The sequence below is a fragment of the Vipera ursinii genome (genome assembly GCF_947247035.1).
Source record: "Vipera ursinii genome assembly, chromosome: W".
Classification (NCBI taxonomy): Eukaryota; Metazoa; Chordata; class Lepidosauria; order Squamata; family Viperidae; genus Vipera; species Vipera ursinii.
Window position 1 is genome coordinate 24,302,276 of NC_139522.1, and position 25,587 is coordinate 24,327,862.

General features: G+C 43.9%; 1 protein-coding gene across 1 annotated transcript in view; it reads right to left on the reverse strand.

Annotated features, from left to right (window-relative positions):
- The window catches only part of LOC310648231 (zinc finger E-box-binding homeobox 1-like), a gene marked incomplete at both ends in the record, with an annotated part of 439,898 nt that overhangs the window by 41,035 nt on the left and 373,276 nt on the right, over positions 1–25,587 (reverse strand). The window contains 2 exons of the mRNA XM_083375976.1: positions 16,066–17,861; positions 18,463–18,568. Coding sequence (XP_083232102.1) covers positions 16,066–17,861; positions 18,463–18,568 — 1,902 coding nt within the window. The remainder of the gene's footprint in view (positions 1–16,065; positions 17,862–18,462; positions 18,569–25,587) is intronic.

Here is a 25,587-nt window from a genome sequence, read left to right on the forward strand (position 1 = left end):
CTGAACCTGGTCTCCCGTACCTTCTGGTGGCCCCGAGTCCGACACGATGTCCAGTCTTATGTCACCTCCTGCATCCCATGCAGGCAGGCCAAGTCAGCGACAGGGCCCCCGCCTGGTTTACTGCAGCCTTTGCCAACACCCAAGAGACCCTGGGGGGCTGTGTCCATGGACTTTCTGACGGATTTACCCCCATCCTCCGGCTTCACGACTGTGTTTGTGGTGGTGGACATGCTGACCAAGATGGCGCACTTCATCCCCTGTCGCGGCTTACCGTCAGCTCGCGCCACTAGTCGCATGTTCATCCAACAGGTGTTTGGGCTGCACGGCATCCCCAATAGAGTCGTCTCCGATAGGGGGGCCCAGTTTACAGCCCGCTTCTGGCAGGAGTTGATGCGTGCGTTGGACATTAAGGTTTGCCTCTCGTCCGCGCATCATCCTCAAACTGACGGGGGTACTGAGAAGGTCATCGGTATCCTGGAGCAGTATTTGCGCTGCTACGTCAACCTGCAGCAGGACAATTGGGTGGACTATCTGGCCATAGCCGAGTTTGCCTTTAACAACTCGCAGCACACCTCCACGCAGATGACACCGTTCTTGGCCAATGTGGGTTATCACCCCCGGTTTTTCCCCCTTTCTCCCGTGGACTCACCGGAGCCGGCGGCGAACGACTTCATGGCGGAGTTAGAGGCGATCCATAGATTGGTGCGACGGCAGCTGGAGAAGGCCAAGGCCGACTACAAGAGGTTTGCCGATCGGTCGAGACGGGATATGCCTCCACTATTGGTGGGGGATCGGGTCTGGCTGTCCACCAGGAACACGGCCGGCGAGGAAGCTGGACCACCGTTACCTTGGACCGTTCCCAGTCGAGGCTGTCATCAATCCGGTCGCCTATCTTTTAACTCTGCCACGTTCCCTGCGCGTGCACCCAGTCTTCCATCGGTCCCTGTTGGTCCCCGAACAACCGGCTTGTCCACTCCGCCAAGCGGAACCTCCCCCATCAGGACCTCGTGATGGAGGCAGCACCCCCGAGTACGAGGTCGCCAGCATCAGGGATTCCCGTTGGTTGAAAGGTCGTTTCCAGTACCTGATCGAGTGGAAAGGGTACGGGCCGGAGGACTTCACATGGGAAGACGCGACCGCCGTTCATGCCCCTGCGTTGGTGACTGCTTTTCACGAACAATTCCCATCCCGACCGCATCCGGATCGGCAGCCCCGGGGGAAGGGCCCTGCGGTGCGGGATAGTGTTGTGATTCAGGGCCAGCCTGTGGGTCCGGCAGCCGGCTCGGATGTCTCGGATGACTCAGATGAGGGGGAGGAGGAGGGTGTTGAAGACGAACTTGCTGATGATGGCTTGGAGGCTTCGCAGAGCCCCCAGCCAGGGCCCTCTTCTCAGCTGCGCGAGCCCGAGAGTGCGGATGATGATGACCCACAGCTGGCCCTGTTCAAGGATGCCCGACGCAGGAGGCAGTCAAGCAGGAACAAGCAGAGAAAGGCTGTGGGACTCCTCGGAAGGAGGCACAGGGAGGCCACGCCCTGAACTCTAAATAAAAGGAGTGTTTGGGGAAGGGCTGGTTGCTGAAAGCAACCGTTCCGTTTGAGGATTCAAGTTCCAGTGTTTTGTTTCTTGTTCTGTGGTTTGTGTAATAAATCTTGGCAGACGCTTTCCAGCCTCAGACGCTCTCCAGTCTCTACTGTTTATACAGGGGTTGCCTTTCTGCAAGGCCGGTAGCAGGCTGGTTCAGAACACAGTGGACCAACACCAGCAGATGACATGGCTCCCCAAATGAACACAGACTGTGGAAACTTCACACTGGACTTCAAGCATCTTGCAGTGTGTGCCTCTCCATTCTTCCTCCAGACTCTGGGTCCTTGGTTTCCAAATGAGATGCAAAAGTTGCCCTCATCAGAAAAGAGGACTTTGGACCAGTGAGCAACAGACCAGGTCTGTTTTTCTTTAGCCCAGGTATGACGCTTCTGACGTTGTTTGTTCTTATCTTCTTTAATTTCATGGCCTTGAGGTACAATTTATTATTTATTTATTTATTAATTTAATTTCTATACCGCCCTTCTCCGGAAGGACTCAGGGCGGTGTACAGGGCAATAAAAATACAATATACAAAAGTTAAAAATGTTTTTAAATAGAGTTAGCCCATTACAATAAATAATTACAAATTACAAATTAAAATACCCCAAACCCATTAGACCAGGCCGGCTTGTTCAAATAGGTGAGTTTTCAGATCACGGCGGAAAGAGCGAAGGTCAGGAGCCATCCGGAGTTCAACCGGTAATTGATTCCAAAGGGCTGGCGCGCCCACAGAGAATGCTTTCCCCCTGGGGGCCGCCAGCCGACACTCTCTGACCGATGGCACCCTGAGGAGGCCCTCTCTGTGGGAGCGCACAGGACGAAGGGAAGTTGACGCCGGCAGCAGGTGCTCCCGTAAGTAATCCGGACCCATGCCATTTAGGGCTTTATAGGTAATCACCAGCAGCTTGAATCTCACCCAGAGGGCAACTGGAAGCCAATGCAGCTCGCGGAGTAGAGGTGTTACATGGGAGTATTGGGAGACCCCCATCACAACTCACGTGGCCGCATTCTGCACCAGCTGGAGCCTCTGAGTGGTCCTCAAGGGCAGCCCCATGTACAGAGCATTGCAGTAGTCTATACGAGAGGTCACGAGCGCATGAGTGACTGTACGCAGGGCATCCCGGTCCAGATAGGGTCGCAACTGGCGCACCAGGTGAACCTGGGCAAAGGCCCCCCTGGTCACAGCTCCTATATGATCTTCCAGGGAGAGCTGTGAATCGAGGAGGACACCCAAGTTGCGAGCCCTATCTACGAGGGGTAACACCTCACCCCCCATGGTTAAAGATGGAATAACCTGAATTTCTCGAGATGCCGGCACGTACAACCACTCAGTCTTGTCGGGATTGAGCCGAAGCCTGTTCCTCCCCATCCAGACCCGAACCGCCTCTAGGCAACGGGACATCACGTCGAGGGCATCACTGGGGTGGTTTGGGGTAGAGATGAAAAGCTGGGTATCATCAGCATACTGATGATACCCGACCCCAAAACCACGAATGATCTCACCCAGTGGCTTCATATAGATGTTGAACAGGAGAGGCGAGAGGACCGACCCCTGAGGAACTCCACAAATGAGAGGCCTCGAGGCCGACCTCTGCCCTCCTGCCAGCACCGACTGCGAACGTCCCAGGAGGTAGGAGGAGAACCACTGCAGAACAGTGCCTCCTACTCCCAACCCCGAGACGCCGCAGTAAGATACCATGGTCGATGGTATTGAAAGCCGCTGAGAGGTCTAATAGGACTAGGACAGAGGAACAACCCCTGTTCTGAGCCCGCCAGAGATCATTCACCAGCGCAACCAATGCCGTCTCCGTGCTGTACCCGGGCCTAAAGCCCGATTGGTACGGGTCCAGACAATCAGCTTCCTCCAGGAACAGAGGGAGCTGATGTGCCACCACGCTCTCAACAACCTTCGCAAGAAAGCGAAGGTTGGAGACCGGATGATAGTTGTTCAAAATAGCCAGGTCCAGGGCAGGCTTCTTGAGGAGGGGCCTCACGACCACCTCCTTCAAGGCGGCGGGAAAGCTACCCTCGCTCAAAGAAGCAGTTATCACTGCCTGGAGCCAGCCTCGTGTCCCCTCCCGAGCCGCATAAACCAGCCAGGAGGGGCACGGGTCCAATAAACACGTGGTGGAGCTCAGCCTCCCCATGATCCTGTCCACATCTTCCAGAGTCACAGGGTCAAACTCTTCCCAGATAACATCACCAAGACCGCTCGTGTCACCTCTGTCAGACTCTGCCCAGTCGGAGTCCAGACCGGTCCGAATTCGAGCAATTTTGTCCGACAGATGTTGGCTAAACTCCACGGCACAACCCTGCAAGGGCTCCTCCCTCACCTCCTGATTGAGGAGGGAGTGGGTCACCCTAAACAGGGCGGCCGGGTGATTATCTGCGGACGCGATGAGGGTAGCAAAGTAGTTAGACCTTGCCGCCCTCATCGCCATGAGATAAGACCTCGTAGAGGACCCTAGGTCGGATTCAGACCGGCTGGATCTCCAACAGCTCTCTAGGCCCCGTCTCCGACACTTCATCTCCCGGAGCTCCACCGAAAACCATGGAGCCCATTGAGATTTGCGCTGGGTCAGGGGCTGCATGGGTACAACGCGGTCGAGTGCCTCCGTGGCTGCCTTTTCCTAGGCTTCCACCAAGGCATCGGCCGTGCTGTGAGCGAAGGAGGCAGGCGGGGACCCGAGCGCCATCTGAAACCACTCAGGGTCCATTAAGCGCCTAGGACGGAACCATGTTGTTGGTTCCGTAACTCTGCAACGGGGAGTGGCGAAATGGAAGGCCAGCCGCAGGAGATGATGATCGGTCCATGACAGTGGAATAATAATTGGAGAACCCCCACCCAGATCATCTAACCACCGTCCAGATAGAAAAACAAAATCAAGCGTGTGACCCCCCCCCATGAGTCGGGCCCTGAATTACTTGCATCAGGTCCATGGCCGTCATGGAAGCCATGAACTCCCGAGCCAACTCTGATGATCCCCCCAGGGATGGCAGATTGAAGTCCCCCAAAATCATAATTTTGGGGAACTCAATCGCCAACCCCGAGAGGATATCGAGAAGGTCAGGCAGGGCTGCTGCTACGCGACTAGGCGAAAGGTACACCAGCAGCAAGCCCAACTGAGCCCTAGGGCCACATCTCAGGAGGAGTGACTCACACCCGGATATCTGGACAACGGTGGCCTCCCATGGACATAAGGTCTCCCTCATAACCACCGCCACACCCCCGCTCCTACCCTGAGCCCGAGGCCGGTGAAGCACCCGAAAACCTGGTGGGCAGAGTTCAGTCAGAGGAACACCACCCTCTGGGCCCAACCAGGTCTCTGTAATGCAAGCCAGGTCCGCACGCTCCTCCTCAACCAAATCACAGATGAGAGGAGCCTTATTAACTATGGACCTGGCGTTAAAATACACAAGCCTGAGCTCAGGTGGCTGCTCACCCTCGTTCCCGGAACCACGGGTTGAAACCAGAGAGTCGGCGCTCTCCTCCTCTTCCCTCCTCCCAGCCTTAATCGTATCTCTTAAAGCAATACACAAGTTTAACATATGAAATAGCTGCTTCTTCATCTCTTGTCAAAGTAAGAACATCCAATGTTAGCAGCGTTGACACACGCAATTAACAGAGCCCTTACCCCTAGAAATAGGGAAGCACTGGGAGTTTATTTGCTTCCTGGTGGCTCCAAAAATGACTGAGGCTGTGATCCTAGGACTAGCCTGGTTAGACAAATGGAAGAAAATTTATCTGGTGGGAGAAAGGAATGAGAACTGTGAGACTACCCATAGGGCCCGATCCCTCCATTGATTCAACAGATGTTACAGGGGATTTTAGCCCACCCAATGAACGAGCGCACATGGCTGCCTTATGGCCACTAGGTGAGCCGCTCATCCTCAGTGAGTACCGGGACCTAGTGGAGGCATTTAGTGAGAAAGAATGTGATACCTTGCCTCCTCACTGGCCCAATGATTGTTCCATTGAACTGTTGCTGGGGGCCAAACTTCCATGACCAAGAATGCACGCTATGTCCCCCCTTGAAATGGAGGAGATGCAGCGATATGTGGATACAAACCTAGCGAGGGGATTCATCAAGCGGGCCAAATCAACCATGGGTGCCCCTGTGTTGTTCAAAGAAAAAATAGAATGGTCTCTCCATCTCTGCATAGTCTATAAGGTCCTTAACACTGTGAGTGTGGAAAATAAATACCCTATTCCCCTCCTGAAAGACTTACTAACCCACCTGGCGAAGGGGAGTGTCTTCACTAAATTAGACCTGAGAGAAGCATATTACCGGGTGAGAATGAAGGAGGGGGATGAGTGGAAAACTGCCTTCAACTGCCCCTTGGGAAGATACCAATTCAAAGTCATGCCATTTGGACTGCAGGGGGCCACAGCCGTATTTATGCAGTTGATTAATGAGGTCCTACTTGGTCATTTATACAAAGGGGTTCTGGTGTATCTTGATAACATCCTGATATACAGTACGATTATGACTGACCACATAAGACTGGTCAGAGAAGTGTTAAAGAAAATATTGAAGGCCAAACTTTATGTCAAATTGTCGAAATGTGAATTTCACCAAACCCGATTAGATTATCTCGGCTATAGAATTTCCAATGAGAGCATTGAAATGGACCCAGGCAAAGTGAAAGCTATAATTGAATCGCAGCCCCTGAATACTCGCAAACAGCTCCAGAGCTTCCTAGGGTTTGCCAACTTCTACCGCCAATTTATTCCCTCTTTTGCCGAGATTGCTCTACCCCTTACAGAACTACTCAAAGGTAAGGGAGGGGGAAAACCACAACCTGGCCAACCACTAGCATGGACTATGAGTTGTCAGACAGCTTTTGAGAATTTAAAAAGACTATTTGCTGCTGAACCGGTTCTAAAGCACCCCTGCCCCGGGGAGCCCTTCGTAATTCAAGCTGACACCAGCAACGTGGCAGTCGGAGCTGTGTTACTGCAAAACAATAAAAGTGCGGTCCTGCAACCTTGTGCCTACACCTCTAAGAAATTCACTGAAAGCGAGAGAAGATGGGCAGTCTGGGAGAAGGAGGCCTTCGCAATTGGGTGGGGGCGATTAAACTAGCAACACTATCTAGAAGGGAGCAAGATTCCTTTTGAAATATGGACAGATCACAAAAATTTAGAGGCACTAAAAACTCCCCTCAAATTGTTCCCAAAGCAAGTGCGATAGGCACAGTACTTTAGCCGTTTTAATTTTACTCTAAAGTACATACCAGAAGGAAAAAACTTCCTAGCTGATGCACTATCGAGATTGCCCCAGTACAAAAATGAATGCAAAGAAGTTAACGAGGCAATTATCTCCAGTCCACAAACTGCTGCCCAACTCACGCCTCACAGGACCCCTAATCCTGATGACCCTGGGGTAAAGAAAATAAAATGAGAACTCCTCACCGGTCAATGGTTCAAAGTCAATCAGACGTCCCTAACATGCAGGGATGGTCTGGCTTACAAGGGGGGGAAATTGTACTTGCCTGAAGCCCTCCATCTTAACTCTCTCAAACACAGCCATGATGTCAAACAGGCTGGACATTTTGGTTATCTAAAAACTCTACATCTCATTCGCTGGCAATTTTGGTGGCCGGGACTAAAACGAGACGTGGAAAACTATGTCAGGAGCTTTACTGTATGTTCCACCATGAAAACAATCCTAGGGAAAATCCCTGGGTTACTGCAACCGGTGGCCAAACCTTCTAAACCATGGGAAGAGATAGCTATGGACTTTATAGTAGACCTACCTGACAGTAGAGGAAATAGTGTCATCTGGAGTGTGATAGACCTGTTTTCAAAACAGGCTCATTTTATCGCCTGCAAAGGACTCCCATTGGCACAACGCCTGACTGAATTGTTCCTAAATCATATCTACCAGCTACATGGTGCCCCTAAGCAAATAATTTCAGACAGAGGGGTGCAGTTCACAGCAAAATTTTGGAGGAATTTTCTTAAATTAATTGGATTATCTCAAGGCCTATCAACTGCTTTTCACCCGGCTACTAATGGAGCCGCAGAAACTGCTAACTGCTAACTGCTAACAAAATGGTAGAACAATATCTTAGATGCTATGTTTCTTACCAACAAACAAACTGGACCAACCTCCTCCCTTTTGCAGAGGTGGCTTACAATAATTCAGTACACAGCAGCACCAACTACACTCCTTTCTGGGTAGCCACAGGGAAAGAATTCAACCCCATACCGGAATACCCTCAGTTGCCCTCCGCTTCCCAGACACTTGATCAATGGGTGAGGGTTTGGGAAGAAGTTTGGAAAAACACAAAGATGGCATTAAAAAAGACTTTTGAGACCTACAAAAAGCAGACTGATAAAAAGAGAGTGCCCCAAAGGACATTCCAAGCTGGGAAAAAGGTTTATTTGTCGACCAAATACTTACACCTTAAACTACCCAACAAGAAATTAGGACTGAAATTCTTGGGGCCTTTCCCCATTGTGAGAATCATCAACCTTGTCACAGTAGAATTGAAACTCCCCAGACTTTTGGGGAAAATTCACCCGGTGTTTCATTGTAGCTTACTGAAACCTTTTCGGGCCTCCACTTTAAGACGACCCCTAAGAAGGCACCTGGACCCCTCGTAGTAGCGGGTCAGACCCATTATGAAGTGAAATGTATTCTTGACTCTAGAATTTTTAAGGGAAAATTGCAGTACCTAGTACAATGGAAGGGATACTCATTGTCTGAAGCCACTTGGGTGAAATCTAGCGATGTGAAAGCTGACAGACTTATCAAAAAGTTTTATGAGAAACACACCAACAAACCAAAAACCAGCTCCTAATTTGTGTTCCACAACCTGCAAACAAGCCTGTCTCGAAGACAGTCTTCCAGGTCAGGGAACTCACCAGTTGTGTGAAGCTTTGCAAAGGGCTGCCACAAACTCCATTGCTGACTCCTCTGATCTCTGGTCATATCGCTCGAATGCATGGCGCTGGGTGATGACTGATAACCTGGGCTCGAAATGTTCTCTGAGTCTTCTTTTTAGGTCGGTGTAGGTGACTGCTTCTATGCTGCCTGGGGCTATTAGATCATAGATATCCCAATATGGTGTAAGTTGGTGAAGTATGCCCAGTGGTGGGATTTAAATATGTGAACAACCGGTTCTCTGTGTGGATGCCACTTCCAGAAGTCCATTCTGGGCCTGGGCAACAAAAAATTAGCTACCGGTTCTGCAGAACTGGTGCAAACTGGCTGAATCTCACCACTGAGTATGCCCCCCCATTTAGACTGATTTGGGGTATAGTTAAGCTGCCATCTTCATGAAATCTCTATAGCCAGGTGAGAAATTTGTGGCCTTTTAAATTCTGGGACTAAATTAGCTTACAGGTGAAACTCAAAAAATTAGAATATCATGCAAAAGTTCATTTATTTCAGTAATGCAACTTAAAAGGGGAAACTAATATATGAGATAGACTCATTACATGCAAAGCAAGATAGTTCAAGCCGTGATTTGTCATGATTGTGATGATCTTGGCTTACAGCTCATAAAAACCCCAAATCCACAATCTCAGAAAATTAGAATATTGTGAAAAGGTGCAATATTCTAGGCTTCAAATGGGCTTCAAATGTTGTATTCCTCTTGTCAAGCCGCTCCTGAACAACAAACAATGTCAGAAGTGTCTTACCTGGGCTAAAGAAAAACAGACCTGGTCTGTTGCTCAGTGGTCCAAAGTCCTCTTTTCTGATGAGAGCAACTTTTGCATCTCATTTGGAAACCAAGGACCCAGAGTCTGGAGGAAGAATGGAGAGGCACACACTGCAAGATGCTTGAAGTCCAGTGTGAAGTTTCCACAGTCTGTGTTGATTTGGGGAGCCATGTCATCTGCTGGTGTTGGTCCACTGTGCTTCATTAAGTCCAGGGTCAACGCAGCCGTCTACCAGGAGATTTTGGAGCACTTCATGCTTCCTTCCGCAGACGAGGTTTATGGGGATGCTGACTTCATTTTCCAGCAGGACTTGGCACCTGCCCACACTGCCAAAAGAACCAAAACCTGGTTCAATGACCGTGGGATTTTTTATTTATTTATTTATTTTATTTTTAATCCCATTTATATCCCGCCCTTCTCCGAAGACTCAGGGCGGCTTACAATTTAAGCACAAACCAATGTGCTTAGCAATAGCCTTCATTCTATGTATATGCCTGCTTATTAGGGCTTTCCCCCCCCCCAAGCGGCATTATTACAACGTCAGCTTATTGCCCCCAACAATCTGGGTCCTCATTTTACCTACCTCGGAAGGATGGAAGGCTGAGTCAACCTTGATTACTGGGATTACTGTGCTTGATTGGCCAGCAAACTCACCTGACCTGAACCCCATAGAGAATCTATGGGGCATTGCCAAGAGAAAGATGAGAGACATGAGACCGAACAATGCAGAAGAGATGAAGGCCGCTATTGAAACATCCTGGTCTTCCATAACACCTCAGCAGTGCCACAGGCTGATCGTTTCCATGCCACGCCGCATTGAGGCAGTAATTGCTGCAAAAGGGGCCCAAACCAAGTACTGAGTACATATGCATGCTTATACTTTTCAGAGGTTCGATATTGTTCTATGTACACTCCTTGATTTATTGATTGCATGTAATATTCTAATTTTCTGAGATTGTGGATTTGGGGTTTTCATGAGCTGTAAGCCATAATCATCACAATTATGACAAATCACGGCTTGAACTATCTTGCTTTGCATGTAATGAGTCTATCTCATATATTAGTTTCCCCTTTTAAGTTGCATTACTGAAATAAATGAACTTTTGCATGATATTCTAATTTTTTGAGTTTCACCTGTAAGCTAATTTAGTCCCAGAATTTAAAAGGCCACAAATTTCTCACCTGGCTATAGAGATTTCATGAAGATGGCAGCTTAACTATACCCCAAATCAGTCTAAATGGGGGGGGGGCATACTCAGTGGTGGGATTCAGCCAGTTCGCACCAGTTCTGTAGAACTGGTAGCTAATTTTTTGTTGCCCAGGCCCAGAATGGACTTCTGGAAGCGGCATCCACACAGAGAACTGGTTGTTCACATATTTAAATCCCACCACTGGGCATACTTCACCAACGTACACCATATTGGGATATCTATGACACATCTTACCAATCATCTTGTTACATCCCATTTAACACAATTACATTTACTGGTCCCTACATTTGATTTAATTCAGCCTTATTGACATGTTTTTATCTGATTGGGAAGACTAGAACACAGTGTTGTTGGTAAAATCACAATGCTAAGCCTACTGTGAAAACACTGTATTTTTTAATGTTCAATAATGAGGCCTACTGAAAAGTATTAAAGGGCAATATATGGTACATATAGCAATAGAAGCAAAGAATAATAAAGGGGAAGATGAAGGAGAGAACTCTGAGCAGAGAAAAACAGCAACTAAAGGATTATTACACTACCGAAAAGGTGTTAATACACTGCAACTATTCAAATGGAAATACCTTCCAATCATTTGTTCCAGTAGGACAAATAGGCAATATTTGTGATAAATATCTTTAAAAATATTAAATATAGTCTTAACTGGTACATCACTTGCATAAAGATCAAAAAAGTAATAGCATGCATCCTCAAAGTTTCATTTATATCCTTTCAAAAATATATTACAATGCATTCCAAACAGCATTCGGAAGGTTCAGTTTAGTTTTAGTTTAGTTTAGTTTTATTTAATTTATATACCGCCCTTCTCCTTGGTGGGGACTCAGGGCGGTTCACAGGGCATATATAAAAAAGACAATACAAAAATTAAAAAAAGATTAAACCCATGCCCAGTTAAAAACAGTGAACAAGTCTAAAACAACTATTAAAACCCATCCCCGTCAGGCCAGACCAGCTATTTCGAATAGGTGGGTCTTCAGGTCACGACGGAAAGTTCGGAGGTCTGGTGCCATCCGGAGCTCCACCGGCAGTTGGTTCCATAATGCCGGAGCGCCCACAGAGAAGGCTCTCCCCCTGGGGGTCACCAGTCGGCATTCCCTGACTGGCGGCACCCTGAGGAGGCCCTCTCTGTGGGAACGCACAGGGCGGAGGGGAGTTGACGCCGGCAGCAGGTGATCCCTGAGGTATCCCGGACCCATGCCATGTAGGGACTTAAAGATCGTTACCAAAACCTTGAACCTCACCCGAAAGACAACTGGTAACCAATGCAGCTCGCGGAGCAAAGGTGTAACATGGGAGTACCGGGAAACTCCCAAGACAACTCTCGCGGCCGCATTCTGTACCAGTTGGAGCCTCCGAGTGGTCTTCAAGGGAAGCCCCATGTAGAGAGCATTACAGTACTCAAGGCGAGAGGTCACGAGCGCATGAGTGACCGTACACAGGGCATCCCGGTTCAGATAGGGCCGCAACTGGCGCACCAGGCGAACCTGGGCAAAAGCCCCCCTAGTCACGGCCACTATATGATCTTCCAGGGTAAGTCGTGAATCTAGGAGGACTCCCAAGTTGCGAGCCCTATCCACGGGGGGTAAGAGCTCACCCCCCATAGAAAGAGATGGAACATTTTGAATGTTCAGGTGGTGTAGACTGCAGCAGTGTGGGCAGTCTTTGGGGCCCCTAGACTGGCCCATGTTACACCACTGTTCCATGAGCTGCACTGGCTGCCAGTTTGCTTCCAGGTGCAATTCAAGGTGTTGGTGATCACCTTTAAAGCCCTGCATGGCATGGGTACAGGTTACTTGAGAAATCGTCTTACCCCTATGGGACTGGCCCGCCCCACCCATGCTGGCAGAGAAGGCATGCTGCACATCCCATCAGTGAAGGAATTCCAGTTGACAGGGTTCAGGAGAAGAGCCTTCTCTGCTGTGGCCCTGGCTCGTTGGGACATCTTGCCCCAAGGTGAGATTGGTTCCCACCCTCCTGACCTTCTGCAAAAGCCTGAAGACCTGGCTCTGCCAGATGGCTTGGGGCCCCAATGGGAGAGTACCACAGTGGAGGTAGTTGATCAACTAATAGCAGTTCCCACTTCTCCCCCCCCAATACAGTATGCTCCTTTCCTCCTCGTCTTTTAGTTTTAGTTATAATTTGTATTTTTATTACTATTTTATTGTGATTTTATATGTTTATACAGTATATATATTTATGATTTTATTTTGATGTTGTAAGCCGCCCAGCCCCTTCATGGATTACTGCCTTGTCGTGGCGAAGGGGCTTGCGTAATTCAATGAAGCTATGAGCTATGCCGTGCAGGGCCACCCAAGACGGAAAGGTCATAGCAGAGAGTTCTGACAAAACGTGATCCACTGGAGAAGGAAATGGCAAACCACTCCAGTATCTTTGCCATGAAAACCCTATGGACAGTACCAAAAGGCAAAACGATATGACGCTGGAAGATGAGCCCCTCAGGTCGGAAGGCGTCCAATATGCTACTGGGGAAGAGCAGAGGGCTAGTACTAGTAGCGCCAGAAAGAATGAAGCGACTGGGCCAAAGCCGAAAGGACGCTCAGCTGTGGATATGTCTGGTGGTGAAAGGAAAGTCCGATGCTGTAAAGATTCTTTCTCCATAGGAACCTGGAATGTAAGATCCATGAATCAAGGAAAGCTGGACGTGGTCAAACAAGAGATGACAAGACTGAACATTGACATCTTAGGTATCAGCGAACTAAAATGGACAGGAATGGGTGAATTTAATTCAGGTGACCATCAGGTATACTACTGCGGGCAAGAATCCCTCAGAAGAAATGGAGTAGCCTTCATAGTCAATAAAAAAGTAGGAAAAGCAATACTGGGATACAACCCTCAAAATGACAGAATGATCTCAGTTCGAATCCAAGGCAAACCATTCAATATCACAGTAGTCCAAGTCTATGCCCCAACCACCAGTGCTGAAGAGGATGAAGGCTACTGCTAAGCTTGTAAGCCGCCCTGAGTCTTCGGAGAAGGGCGGGATATAAATGGAATTAAAATAAATAAATAAATAAATAAATAAATAAATAAATAAATAAATAAATAAATAAATAAATAAATAAATAAATTGACCGGTTCTATGAAGCCCTACAGCACCTTATAGAACTAACACCCAAAAATGATGTCCTTATCATCATGGGAGATTGGAATGCTAAAGTAGGAAGCCAAAAGATAACTGGAATAACAGGCAAGTTTGGCCTTGGAGTACAAAATGAAGCAGGGCACAGGCTGATAGAATTTTCTCAAGAGAATACGATGGTCATAGCAAACACTCTTTTCCAACAACCCAAGAGACGGCTTTACACATGGACATCACCAGACGGTCAACACAGAAATCAGATTGACTAGATGCTCTGCAGCCAAAGATGGAGAAGCTCTATACAGTCAGTAAAAACAAGACCAGGAGCTGACTGTGGCTCACACCATGAGCTTCTTGTTGCAAAGTTTAGGCTTAAATTAAAGAAAGTAGGGAAAAGTGCTAGGCCAGTCAGGTATGAATTAAATCATATCCCTGTTCAATATACAGTAGAGGTGACAAATAGATTTAAGGAATTAGATCTGATAGACAGAGTGCCTGAAGAACTATGGACAGAGGTTCGCGACATTGTACAACAGGTAGCAACCAAAACCATCCCAAAGAAAAAGAAATGCAAGAAAGCAAAATGGCTGTCTGAGGAAGCTTTGCAAATAGCTGAGGAAAGGAGGGAAGCGAAAGGCAAGGGAGAAAAAGAAAGATATGCCCAATTGAATGCAGAATTCCAGAGAATAGTTAGAAGAGATAAGAATGCCTTCTTAAACGAACAGTGCAAAGAAATAGAAGAAAACAATAGAATAGGTAGGACCAGAGATCTTTTCAAGAAAATTGGAGAGATGAAGGGAACGTTTAATGCAAAAATGGGCATGATAAAGGACCAAAATGGCAGGGACCTAACAGAGGCAGAAGAGATTAAGAAGAGGTGGCAAAATTACACAGAAGAACTATACAAGAATGAGCTTAATGTCCCTGATAATCACAATGAGGTGGTCACTGACCTCGAGCCAGACATCCTAGAATGTGAAGTGAAGTGGGCCTTAGAAAAGCTGAGCAACAACAAAGCTAGTGGAGGTGACAGTATTCCAGCTGAGCTATTCAAAATCTTAAAAGACGATGCAGTAAAAGTGCTACACTCAATTTGCCAGCAAATTTGGAAAACTCAACAGTGGCCACAGGATTGGAAAAGATCAGTTTACATTCCAATTCTAAAGAAAGGCAGTGCCAAAGAATGTTCAAACTATCGCACCATTGCACTCATTTCTCATGCTAGTAAAGTTATGCTTAAAATTCTACAAGCTAGATTCCAGCAGTATGTGGATCGAGAACTACCAGAAGTACAGGCAGGATTTCGAAGAGGCAGAGGAACTAGAGATCAAATTGCTAACATACGCTGGATCATGGAGAAAGCTAGAGAGTTCCAGAAAAACATCTACTTCTGCTTCATTGACTATGCTAAAGCCTTTGATTGTGTGGATCATAACAAACTCTGGCAAGTCCTTAAAGAGATGGGCATACCAGACCATCTTATTTGTCTCTTGAGAAACCTATATGCAGGCCAAGAAGCAACAGTGAGAACTGGACACGGAACCACTGATTGGTTCAAAATTGGGAAAGGAGTCCGGCAAGGCTGTATACTGTCGCCTTGCCTATATAACTTATATGCAGAGCACATCATGAGAAAGGCAGGGCTAGATGAATCAAAAGTTGGAATTAAGATTGCCGGAAGAAACATCAACAACCTAAGATATGCAGATGATACCACTCTAATGGCAGAAAGTGAAGAGGAACTAAAGAGCCTCTTGTTGCGAGTGAAGAAGGAGAGTGCAAAACTTGGGTTGAAACTAAACATTAAGAAAACCAACATCATGGCATCCGGCCCTCTCAATTCCTAATGCTGGGAAAGATTGAGGGCAATAGAAGAAGGGGACGACAGAGAATGAGGTGGCTGGATGGAGTCACTGAAGCAGTAGGTGTGAGCTTAAATGGACTCCAGATGATGGTAGAGGACAGGAAGGCCTGGAGGAACATTGTCCATAGGGTTGCGATGGGTCAGACACGACTTCGCAACTAACAACAACAAAGCCACCCAGAGTCACCTTGCAGCGAGATGGGTGGCAAACAAATTTAATAAATAATAATAAAATGCATGCTAGACATGTGTAATATACTATTAAATACCACACATTAGACAAGTCCATAGACAGAACTGAAACAATGGCAACACCACTCACAGATTTCTGACTTGAGCTGTCTGCTCTTGGTACTAGGCTATGTGATATAATTAAAGAACATCTAGGAAGTGATATGAAAGACCCTTGCTTATACAGTATTCAGTATGAAAAAAATACACAGCAATTAAAAATGTTTTAAATTTAATCAGCCACATATGATCACTCAAAGTGACATATAATATTAGCAAAACTAACATTACATTTTCCACATCATATCTGGTATTTTTTTAATGACACTACTTCATATACTGAAATATTCAAACATAAATGGTTATAAGTTTAGATACCTGACTTCCATTGGCCTGCATCTGTTTCGGTGTTTCTTGAATTGTAGGGTTAACTGTGGCTGAATAAGTATAAGCTACCTGTGGGATAAGAATGGTTTGCTTTTTGGCAGCAAGAGCTCTTAAGCATGGAACAGTCTTTTGGTTAGCAATGGCGAGAATTGTAGGTAACTGGGCAGTAACTGTAGGAATAGCAATATTAATAGGATTGGCATTTGGTGGGATTACATTTACAACTGGTTCAGAGTCTGTAACACTGCTGTCCTTTTGTGGTTCTTTTTTTGCATAAGTTAAGTTCAAAGGTTCTTCCTGAACAGAATATGCACTGTTCTGGTAAACACTAGATCGTTCCAATGATTCTCCATGTTGCTTTGGTAATGACAGGTCAAGAGGTTCTATTTGTGGCTCTTCCTGGACACCCTCATTAAGGTACAAGAAACCCTGTGCATTTCTAGATGAAGAGAGGTTAAGGGGTGATTGGGGTGGTATGTTATGCTGCAAGCCATTGTGAGCTGATCCTGTTGATACAGTCAGTGGTTTATCAGTCTTAAGAGGACTTACAGCTTTAGACTGGTTCTCTTGGTGTTCATATGCAGTTGTAGGTCCAGTGTGGTCATCATCATTATTAATAGAGTTTTTTAATTTGTCAGGTTCGGGGGAAGCTAGTCCAGATGATGTTATAGAAATCTGGCCAGTCTGCATTTTTTCAAACCACTTTTTAACTGCATCCAATGGCAAATTTACTGAATCAGCAATTTTTGAGAGCTTGTCTGAGCTTGGTTGTGCATTTAATGCGTAATAGGTTTTAAGGAGGGATACAAGGCTTTTTAAAGGAGGTTGACCATGAGATGGGTTAACCTTCCCTGCTTCTGATAAAACAGAGGATTCAGACTTCTTAACTTCTGCACCACTGAGCTGAGGTGGCTGAGTTGAATTTTTGATATCATGGTGCTTTGATTCTTGCAGTGCATTAGGTTCCCCTGGACAGTCATCACAAAGAAGGCAAGTGCTATTATTGGTCTTTCCTTCAAAACATTTTTCTTTTTCAGATTTCACTCTGAGATCTAGTAGTTTCTCAGTTTTGCAGCTGTTATTTGGGGCAGAGTTTTCTTTTTTCAGATTCTGTGGTACAACCTGAAGAGGGCTAGGTTGCTCCAAACTATAATTAATGATAATTTTGGTTGTCCCTTCTTGATCAATCAAAGGAAGACTAATAGCTGAAATGAGGGAATGTGCAGCTTGTTGTAGAGGTGCAGTGTTGATTGTTTCTTGTTCTTTGGATGTAAGATTGGTGTGACTGTTCTCCAATACTTGCCTTATAACATTACCATCCACTGCAACTTCAAGTACATTTTGAATATCACTTAAGTTGATGCTTATTGGAGATACCAAACCAACAGTTGGCAAAACAACAGCTTGCAGCACGCCCTGAGTAGAACTGGTTGCCTGTAATGGGCTACCACCACTAAATACCCCATTTTGCAAAGGGTCTGAACAGTTGATTCCTGATGCAACCACTATAGGCTTGAATTCATAATCCACAGGTTCAGTTTTGATTTGGTTTACAGGGAGCTGTTCTTCTAAGGACTTATTTTCTATCTTTTGTTGTACTTGTGGTCTTGTTGTGCTACCAGGAGATGCAGAACAAGGAGAAGAGCACTGAGATGTCTTGATCCCTGATCGTGCTCGGCCATTCACAGCCACCATACCAATACATTTCTTACTGCTTATGTGGGAGCTGTAGGAACCAGAATGGGAAAAACGTTTCTTGCAGTTTGGGCACTCATATGGCTTCTCTCCTGGATACATACATATATAGAAAAGAAACATCATTATAATGTAGAAATCTTACAAGAGGTTATAGAGTGGATTTACAAGACCAACACTGAAATAGTTCTATGAATAAAAGATAGAAGGAAACCTCTGTCCACCCTGATACCTATAAAACAACTTGTTCAGATTTCCAGATACAAAATTAATATAGACTTATTGATATGTTTGTAATGGACACTGTTTGTTTTGTAATGGACACAATCGAACTCCCACCCTCTGAAAGGAATGGTATTTATACATTCATGGTTCACCCTCTTTCTACTGACTATGAAAGGGTTCCCATTTTTTCTGCAAATGATCTTGATTTCTTGTGTACATACAATTTGTACATTGCATAGAATATTTTCAATGCAATTGCCACTTCACAATTTAACCTATAGCGTAGTTATAAGGTTGAACTGCTTCAGTATTGTTCAGTGAATCTGAACACTAACACCCTGCTTAGTTTTGTTTATGGAATGTACTTACTGAGAAATCATATTCAATATCTCAAAATAGACAAAATTTATACTATGACCAAAAAGTAAAAAACATGTACACTGACAAGCAAAATACTAGGATACTTACCACTGTGGATTCTTAAGTGTTCCTTTAAGTGATGTTTATATTTGAAAGCTTTTCCACATTCAGTGCACTTGAATTTTCGATGTCCACTAGATTGTGCCACATGTCTCTATACGACAAACATGAAGATTAATGAGAAGACTGAACAGGAATAATGAAGCTTGTATGTGTGAGAAATTTCTTATTTTTAATAAGACACAGTGAAAATTAACACAGCTAAAAATCATTAGATGATTGAAGAGATTGTGAAAAAAGGAAGAAAAGAAGGAAAATAGGTGAGACATATTAGAAAAAAGTCACAAAAATCACTTCATCCTCTATCTGAATTTCAGGCAGAGACGGTTTTGCAATTTTACATACCTAGGAAATTCCATAAGGGATTCTGTTATATACAGGTGAAACTCGAAAAATTAGAATATCGTGCAAAAGTTCATTTATTTCAGTAATGCAACTTAAAAGGGGAAACTAATATATGAGATAGACTCATTACATGCAAAGCAAGATAGTTCAAGCCGTGATTTGTCATAATTGTGATGATTATGGCGTACAGCTCATGAAAACCCCAAATCCACAATCTCAGAAAATTAGAATATTACATGCAATCAATAAAACAAGGAGTGTACATAGAAGAATATCGGACCTCTGAAAAGTATAAGCATGCATATGTACTCAGTACTTGGTTTGGGCGCCTTTTGCAGCAATTACTGCCTCAATGCGGCGTGGCATGGAAGTTATTAGCCTGTGGCACTGCTGAGCTGTTATGGAAGACCAGAATGTTTCAATAGCGGCCTTCAGCTCTTCTGCATTGTTCGGTCTCATGTCTCTCATCTTTCTCTTGGCAATGCCCCATAGATTCTCTATGGGGTTCAGGTCAGGCAAGTTTGCTGGCCAATCAAGCACAGTAATCCCACTGTCATTGAACCAGGTTTTGGTGCTTTTGGCCGTGTGGGCAGGTGCCAAGTCCTGCTGGAAAATGAAGTCAGCATCCCCATAAAGCTCGTCTGCGGAAGGAAGCATGAAGTGCTCCAAAATCTCCTGGTAGACGGCTGCGTTTACCCTGGACTTCATGAAGCACAGTGGACCAACACCAGCAGATGACATGGCTCCCCAAATCAACACAGACTGTGGAAACCTCACACTGGACTTCAAGCATCTTGCAGTGTGTGCCTCTCCATTCTTCCTCCAGACTCTGGGTCCTTGGTTTCCAAATGAGATGCAAAAGTTGCTCTCATCAGAAAAGAGGACTTTGGACCAGTGAGCAACAGACTAGATCTGTTTTTCTTTAGCCCAGGTAAGACGCTTCTGACGTTGTTTGTTGTTCAGGAGCGGCTTGACAAGAGGAATATGACATTTGAAGCCCATGTCCAGGATCCGTCTGTGTGTGGTGGCTCTTGATGCACTGACTCCAGCATCAGTCCACTCCTTGTGAAAGTCCCCAACACTTTTGAATGGCCTTTTCCTGACAATCCTCTCCAGGCTGCAGTCATCCCTGCTGCTTGTGCACCTTTTTCTTCCACACTTTTCCCTTCCACATAACTTTCTATTAATGTGCTTTGATACAGCACTTTGGGAACATCCAACTTCTTTTGCAATTACCTTTTGAGGCTTTCCCTCCTTATGGAGGGTGTCAATGATGGTTTTCTGCACAACTGTCAGGTCAGCAGTCTTCCCCATGATTGTGATTCCTACTGAACCAGACTGAGAGACCATTTAAAGGCTCAGGAACCCTTTGCAGGTGTTATGGCTTAATTAGCTGATTAGAGTGGGACACTGAGCCTAGAATATTGCACCTTTTCACAATATTCTAATTTTCTGAGATTGTGGATTTGGGGTTTTCATGAGCTGTACGCCATAATCATCACAATTATGACAAATCATGGCTTGAACTATCTTGCTTTGCATGTAATGAGTCTATCTAGTATATTAATTTCCCCTTTTAAGTTGCATTACTGAAATAAATGAACTTTTGCCGGATATTCTAATTTTTCGAGTTTCACCTGTACACAGAACGCACACAATAATAGTGTTGGAAGGGGCCTTGGAAGTCTTCTAGTCCAACCCCCTGCTCAAGCAGGAAATCTTACCGTTTCAGACAAATCATTGTCCAGTCTCTTCTTAAAAACTCCAGTGTTGGAGCACGCACAATTTCTGGAGGCAAGTTGTTCCACTGATTAATTGTTCTAACTGTCAGGAAATTTCTCCTGGTTCTCTCCTTGATAAATTTCCATCCATTGCTTCTTGTCCTGCCTTCTGGTGCTTTGGAGAATAGGTTGACCCCCTCTTCTTTGTGGCAGCCCCTTAGATATTGGAACACTGCTATCATGTCACCCCTAGTCCTTTTTTATTGAACTAGACATACCCAATTTCTGCAACCATTCTTGGTATGTTTTAGCCTCCAGTCCCCTAGTTGCCTGGAGACCACATAGATGATGGTAAACTCGCCCTTATGCTGTGAGTGACAAAAAAGACTTGCAGGCAGCAGACATCAGAAACAAACATACACAGAGGCGATCTGTTGGCTTGGTCTCTTGCTAGCTCTCCCAGGGGTTGCCAAACCCTCCACCTAAAACCTGCTGCTCACTCCTCCCCACACCTTATGACGCAAGTTGACTAGAGAGGCTGCCACCAGGTACTTCACTTGAGAAAAGTCTTCTCTGCCACTGATTTACTAGGGAGAAGGTAAGTGGCAATCTCCTTCCTCCAGTAACCTGAACACTCAGTGTACTTAGAGGCTAGATCCCTTAACCAGCACCAGCACCTCATTAAGAATTTAGCTTGCTACCCGTACCTCAATTCACCAGATTTCAGCCTGGCTGCTGTTGGCTGAGGCTTTGCCCTTACATGGTTTTTATAACCTTGAAAGAGAAAAGACAAATGTACAACAACAAAGATAAAATGGGGCCCAGCCTGCACTCTTATCAACATTCATCTGCGAGGTGAAACCCACCTCCTGATTGTGTCTTCATTGCTTGCTTTTCCCAGACTTCTCTGCCAGTTTTCTTAATTAACCTTTGCATTTCTGAACATCCTAAAATGGAACACCTTAACATTCACTATAGAAGTGTACTCCTTTCTAGGGCTGTATGGTATCGTTTATATCTGTATCACATTATCCCAGTGTAAATTTGTATTTTACATTTTAGTGTATTGCCTCTCTCCCTATATTTTAAACTACTCCAATGTTATTCAAATTTGTTAGTCTCTCTTGTGTATATTGGTACAGTACACAAGACCAATAATATTAATTGTTCTTGGTAATAATATTACTAAATATCTAGTAGAACTATCATAGTTTGCCATTTCTGGATTGTCTGGTTTATGTTCTAACCGTGTTTTATTTTTTATTTTTTTCTTAGTTTATAATATAAAATACAAAAATACAACTGGTGGACTTATGGTCAAATAATATATTTGAATTTTGGTGATCCTATCCTCAAATCTAAAGAGGAGTTAGAATCAGAAGGACGTATCTGCCATTAGTTTACATATTTACAATTGAAAGAAAGATTTAAATCAGACAAAAAGAGTTATGGGTTTGACTTTGTGAAAAATGAATTAGAAATGCTATTGCGTGGTAGTGATGAATATATTATTGCTAGGTCTATAAATTATTGAATTTGAATTTGGAAAATGAATATGTAAAGCATTGTATGATTCAGTGGGTAAAGAACTCTGAATATAATGTAATGCTTGAACAATGGGAGAATATGTGGATGAAAGGTTTTAAAATTTACACCAAATTATAATTTAAGAGAAAACTTCTATAAGATGATGTATCATTGGTATACATTGGTATAACACCAGATAAATTGTCAAGAATGTATAAAGGTATTTCAAATGAACATTGGAAATGCAAATGTAAACAAGGGACCTTTTATCATTTATGGTGGACATGTGACAAAGCAAATAAATATTGGAGTAGGATCCGCATCCTAATACAGAAGATTCTCAAAGTGAATATAAAGATAAAACCAGAAACTTTTCTTTTGGTTTTAATGGAAAAAGACTTGGGAAAAATTGGAACTTTGATGCTATACTGTATATGTTGATGGCAGCAAGATTACTTTATGCACAAAAATGGAAGGACACTTTGATTCTCACAATGGATGAATGGCTGCAAAAATTGATGGAGTTAGCAGAGATGGTTAAATTGACTGCTTTGATTAAGGAAATTACATAGAAACAGCTTCTGGACTTTGTGCTTGAGGTGGAAAAAATGAAACTTTGATTTGGGGTTTTACTGATTAGATAGGTTTGCTGTTATAGAAATGGCTAGTTTATAGTATTATCTGAAAATAAAATAGGTTTGATGTTATCTTATTCTACTGCACCAAAGGTATATAAGTCAACGCCTTTTCTTTCTTTTTCCCCTTTTCCCTACTCTAACCCTGTCCTAGACCTTCTGGGATACAGATCAACTTGACTTATCAGAAAATGTACTAGGGTGTATAGATCAGTAAACTTCTCTTCAAAAATTAGCAACAGTTGATTAATTTGGATTACAGCTATTGAGCAAGTTTCTTCCTAATTTACCTTCCATAGTAATATCTAAAATGTTATTCTCAGAATACTTTGACAGGTAAGACTGAAAATACAGGTGAAACTCGAAAAATTAGAATATTGTGCAAAAGTTCATTTATTTCAGTAATGCAACTTAAAAGGGGAAACTAATATATGAGATAGACTCATTACATGCAAAGCAAGATAGTTCAAGCCATGATTTGTCATAATTGTGATGATTATGGCGTACAGCTCATAAAAACTTTTGCACGATATTCTAATTTTTCGAGTTTCACCTGTAAACCTACTATAGATATTCAATTTTAGATCAGATTTACTATGTCCCCCCATATTCATATGTGTGCATTACATGACTGACTCTTATGCATGTGAATATTTGTATTAAACTTGCTATACTTATTATTGTATGAAAATGTAATTATCTTCTATTTTAAGACATTTCTTTAAACATATTGAAATGCATTTAACTAAATTCATTGTATTCTAACAATTATTCCATAAACCATCTTTATTCTTTATATCTGAAGAAAATGACAACAATGTATCAAGTGGCTTTCCAGCTCAATAATTCATTATTATCTTAATCAATAAACTTAGCGTTTCTCCAAATTCAAAGATCCCCCCAGGGATCAGATATGTATTTTCTGTGGTCTGATATATATTAGAATGAAGGACTGCATGAAGTCCATGCACTAGATGCAGTTTTATTTTCCAGTGTATGGCAATTACACTCCAACTGCAGGATATACTCAAAAAGATCTATTTGTAGAGAGAGTAATGGAGTACTACATAAAGAAAAGCTATTCAATTCATGTCAGTAGTCAGAAACAGATTGCACTTAAATGTTCATATAGCAGTGATGGTGAACCTTTTAGACACCGAGTGCCCAAACTGCAACCCAAAACCCAGTTATGTATCGTCAGGCGCCAGGTGGTCGTGGCCAATTGCGTGGGTGTGGCCAATTGCATGGGTGTTGTCCATTGGTGGGCATGGCTGCAGTGGTAACAGCAGACTGGGTGGGACTAAAAAGTTCAATCAATCAATTCCAACTTTGTGAGATCTTTTTTCCCCACCAGAAGTTGAAATTAATTGATTGATTGAACCTTTTTTTGCACACGGTCCTAAAGTGAAAAGTTTTTATAAAACCCAGCTGAAGGCCTAGGACTGGGGCGACGGCGCATGTGCCCACAGAGAGGGCTCGGCGTGCCACCTGTGGCACCCGTGCCATAGGTTCGCCACCAGGGATATAGGGGAATAATATGGATAACTGTTGGTTACAGTAATTACTTTTCTTATACAGATACATTTAGTTCCTCTAGTTAATATGTAGTAGAAGTTCAAATTGGTACGACATTTTAACTGATTAGTTATTCTCTTCAACGAAACCTCTCAATTCATATGATGATTTCAAACAACGGATATTTTGAATAAGTCTTCATGTGAAGATGGGCATTTGCTTCTTCTAGTCCTGCCTAGGATGTGTATACAAATCTGGACACTGGGGCCAGAGGGCACTGGCAAGGTTTTTTTTATTGAAAAGTTTTATTGAAGTTACAATATTATCCCCTCCCCAACCCACCCCAGAGCCCCCCTCCCCCTCCCCCACTTCCCAAAGCTGAATACAGGGTTACAAATACAAAATAAACATAAACTATCTAACATTAACCAACTATGTAAATAACCAAATACATAATGCACTTTAACCCATCTATGACATCATTACAAACAATCTACAAGTATCCAACTTATACTAATACAATAACAATACCATATGATATATGCATTATTGTAAGTAATAATAATAATAATAAAAAAGACTTAAGTTATAGCAATCTTACTCATAGGCTAAATGGAACTTTTTGGTCTCATATTTTTTCTGAATATAATCTATCCATCTTCTCCAAACCGAAATGTATCTTTCTTGTGAGTGATCCTTCAGGTAAGCCGAGATCTTAGCCATTTCTGCTAAGTTTGACACCTTAAGCGTCCATTCTTCTATAGTAGGCAGGCAGTCCTTCTTCCAATATTGCCCTACCAATAACCTCGCTGCTGTTATGAGGTTCAACATCAAGTTAATTTCTTTAGTGTCACCATCTGTAATAACACCCAGTAAAAATAATTGTGGGGTAAACTTTATCTTTCTCTTAAAAATCTTTTGCATGTTCCACCAAATATGATCCAAAAAGCTTTTATGTTTCTACAAGTCCACCAAATATGAAAGTAGGTAGCATCCAAACTACCACATCTCCAACATTTGGGCTGTAAATTAGGATACATGCAAGACAGCTTTTTAGGGTCCAAATGCCATCTAAAAACATTTTGTAGAAATTTTCTCTTAAATTTTGGGCTTGAGTAAATTTCACATTTCTAACCCAAATTACCTCCCACACAGCCAATGGAATCGGCTCTTGAATACTTTGAGCCCATTTCACCATGCAATCTTTGACCAATTCCGTTTCCGAATCTAATTCTATTAAGGCATTATAAATTCTCTTTATATGCGCTCGAGTTTGATCTTTAATCTGTTTTACCAAATTTTCATCCATCAGCGTCAAACCAACCTTCTGGTCTAACTTCCACCTGGCTTGCAATTGAGTGTACTGAAAC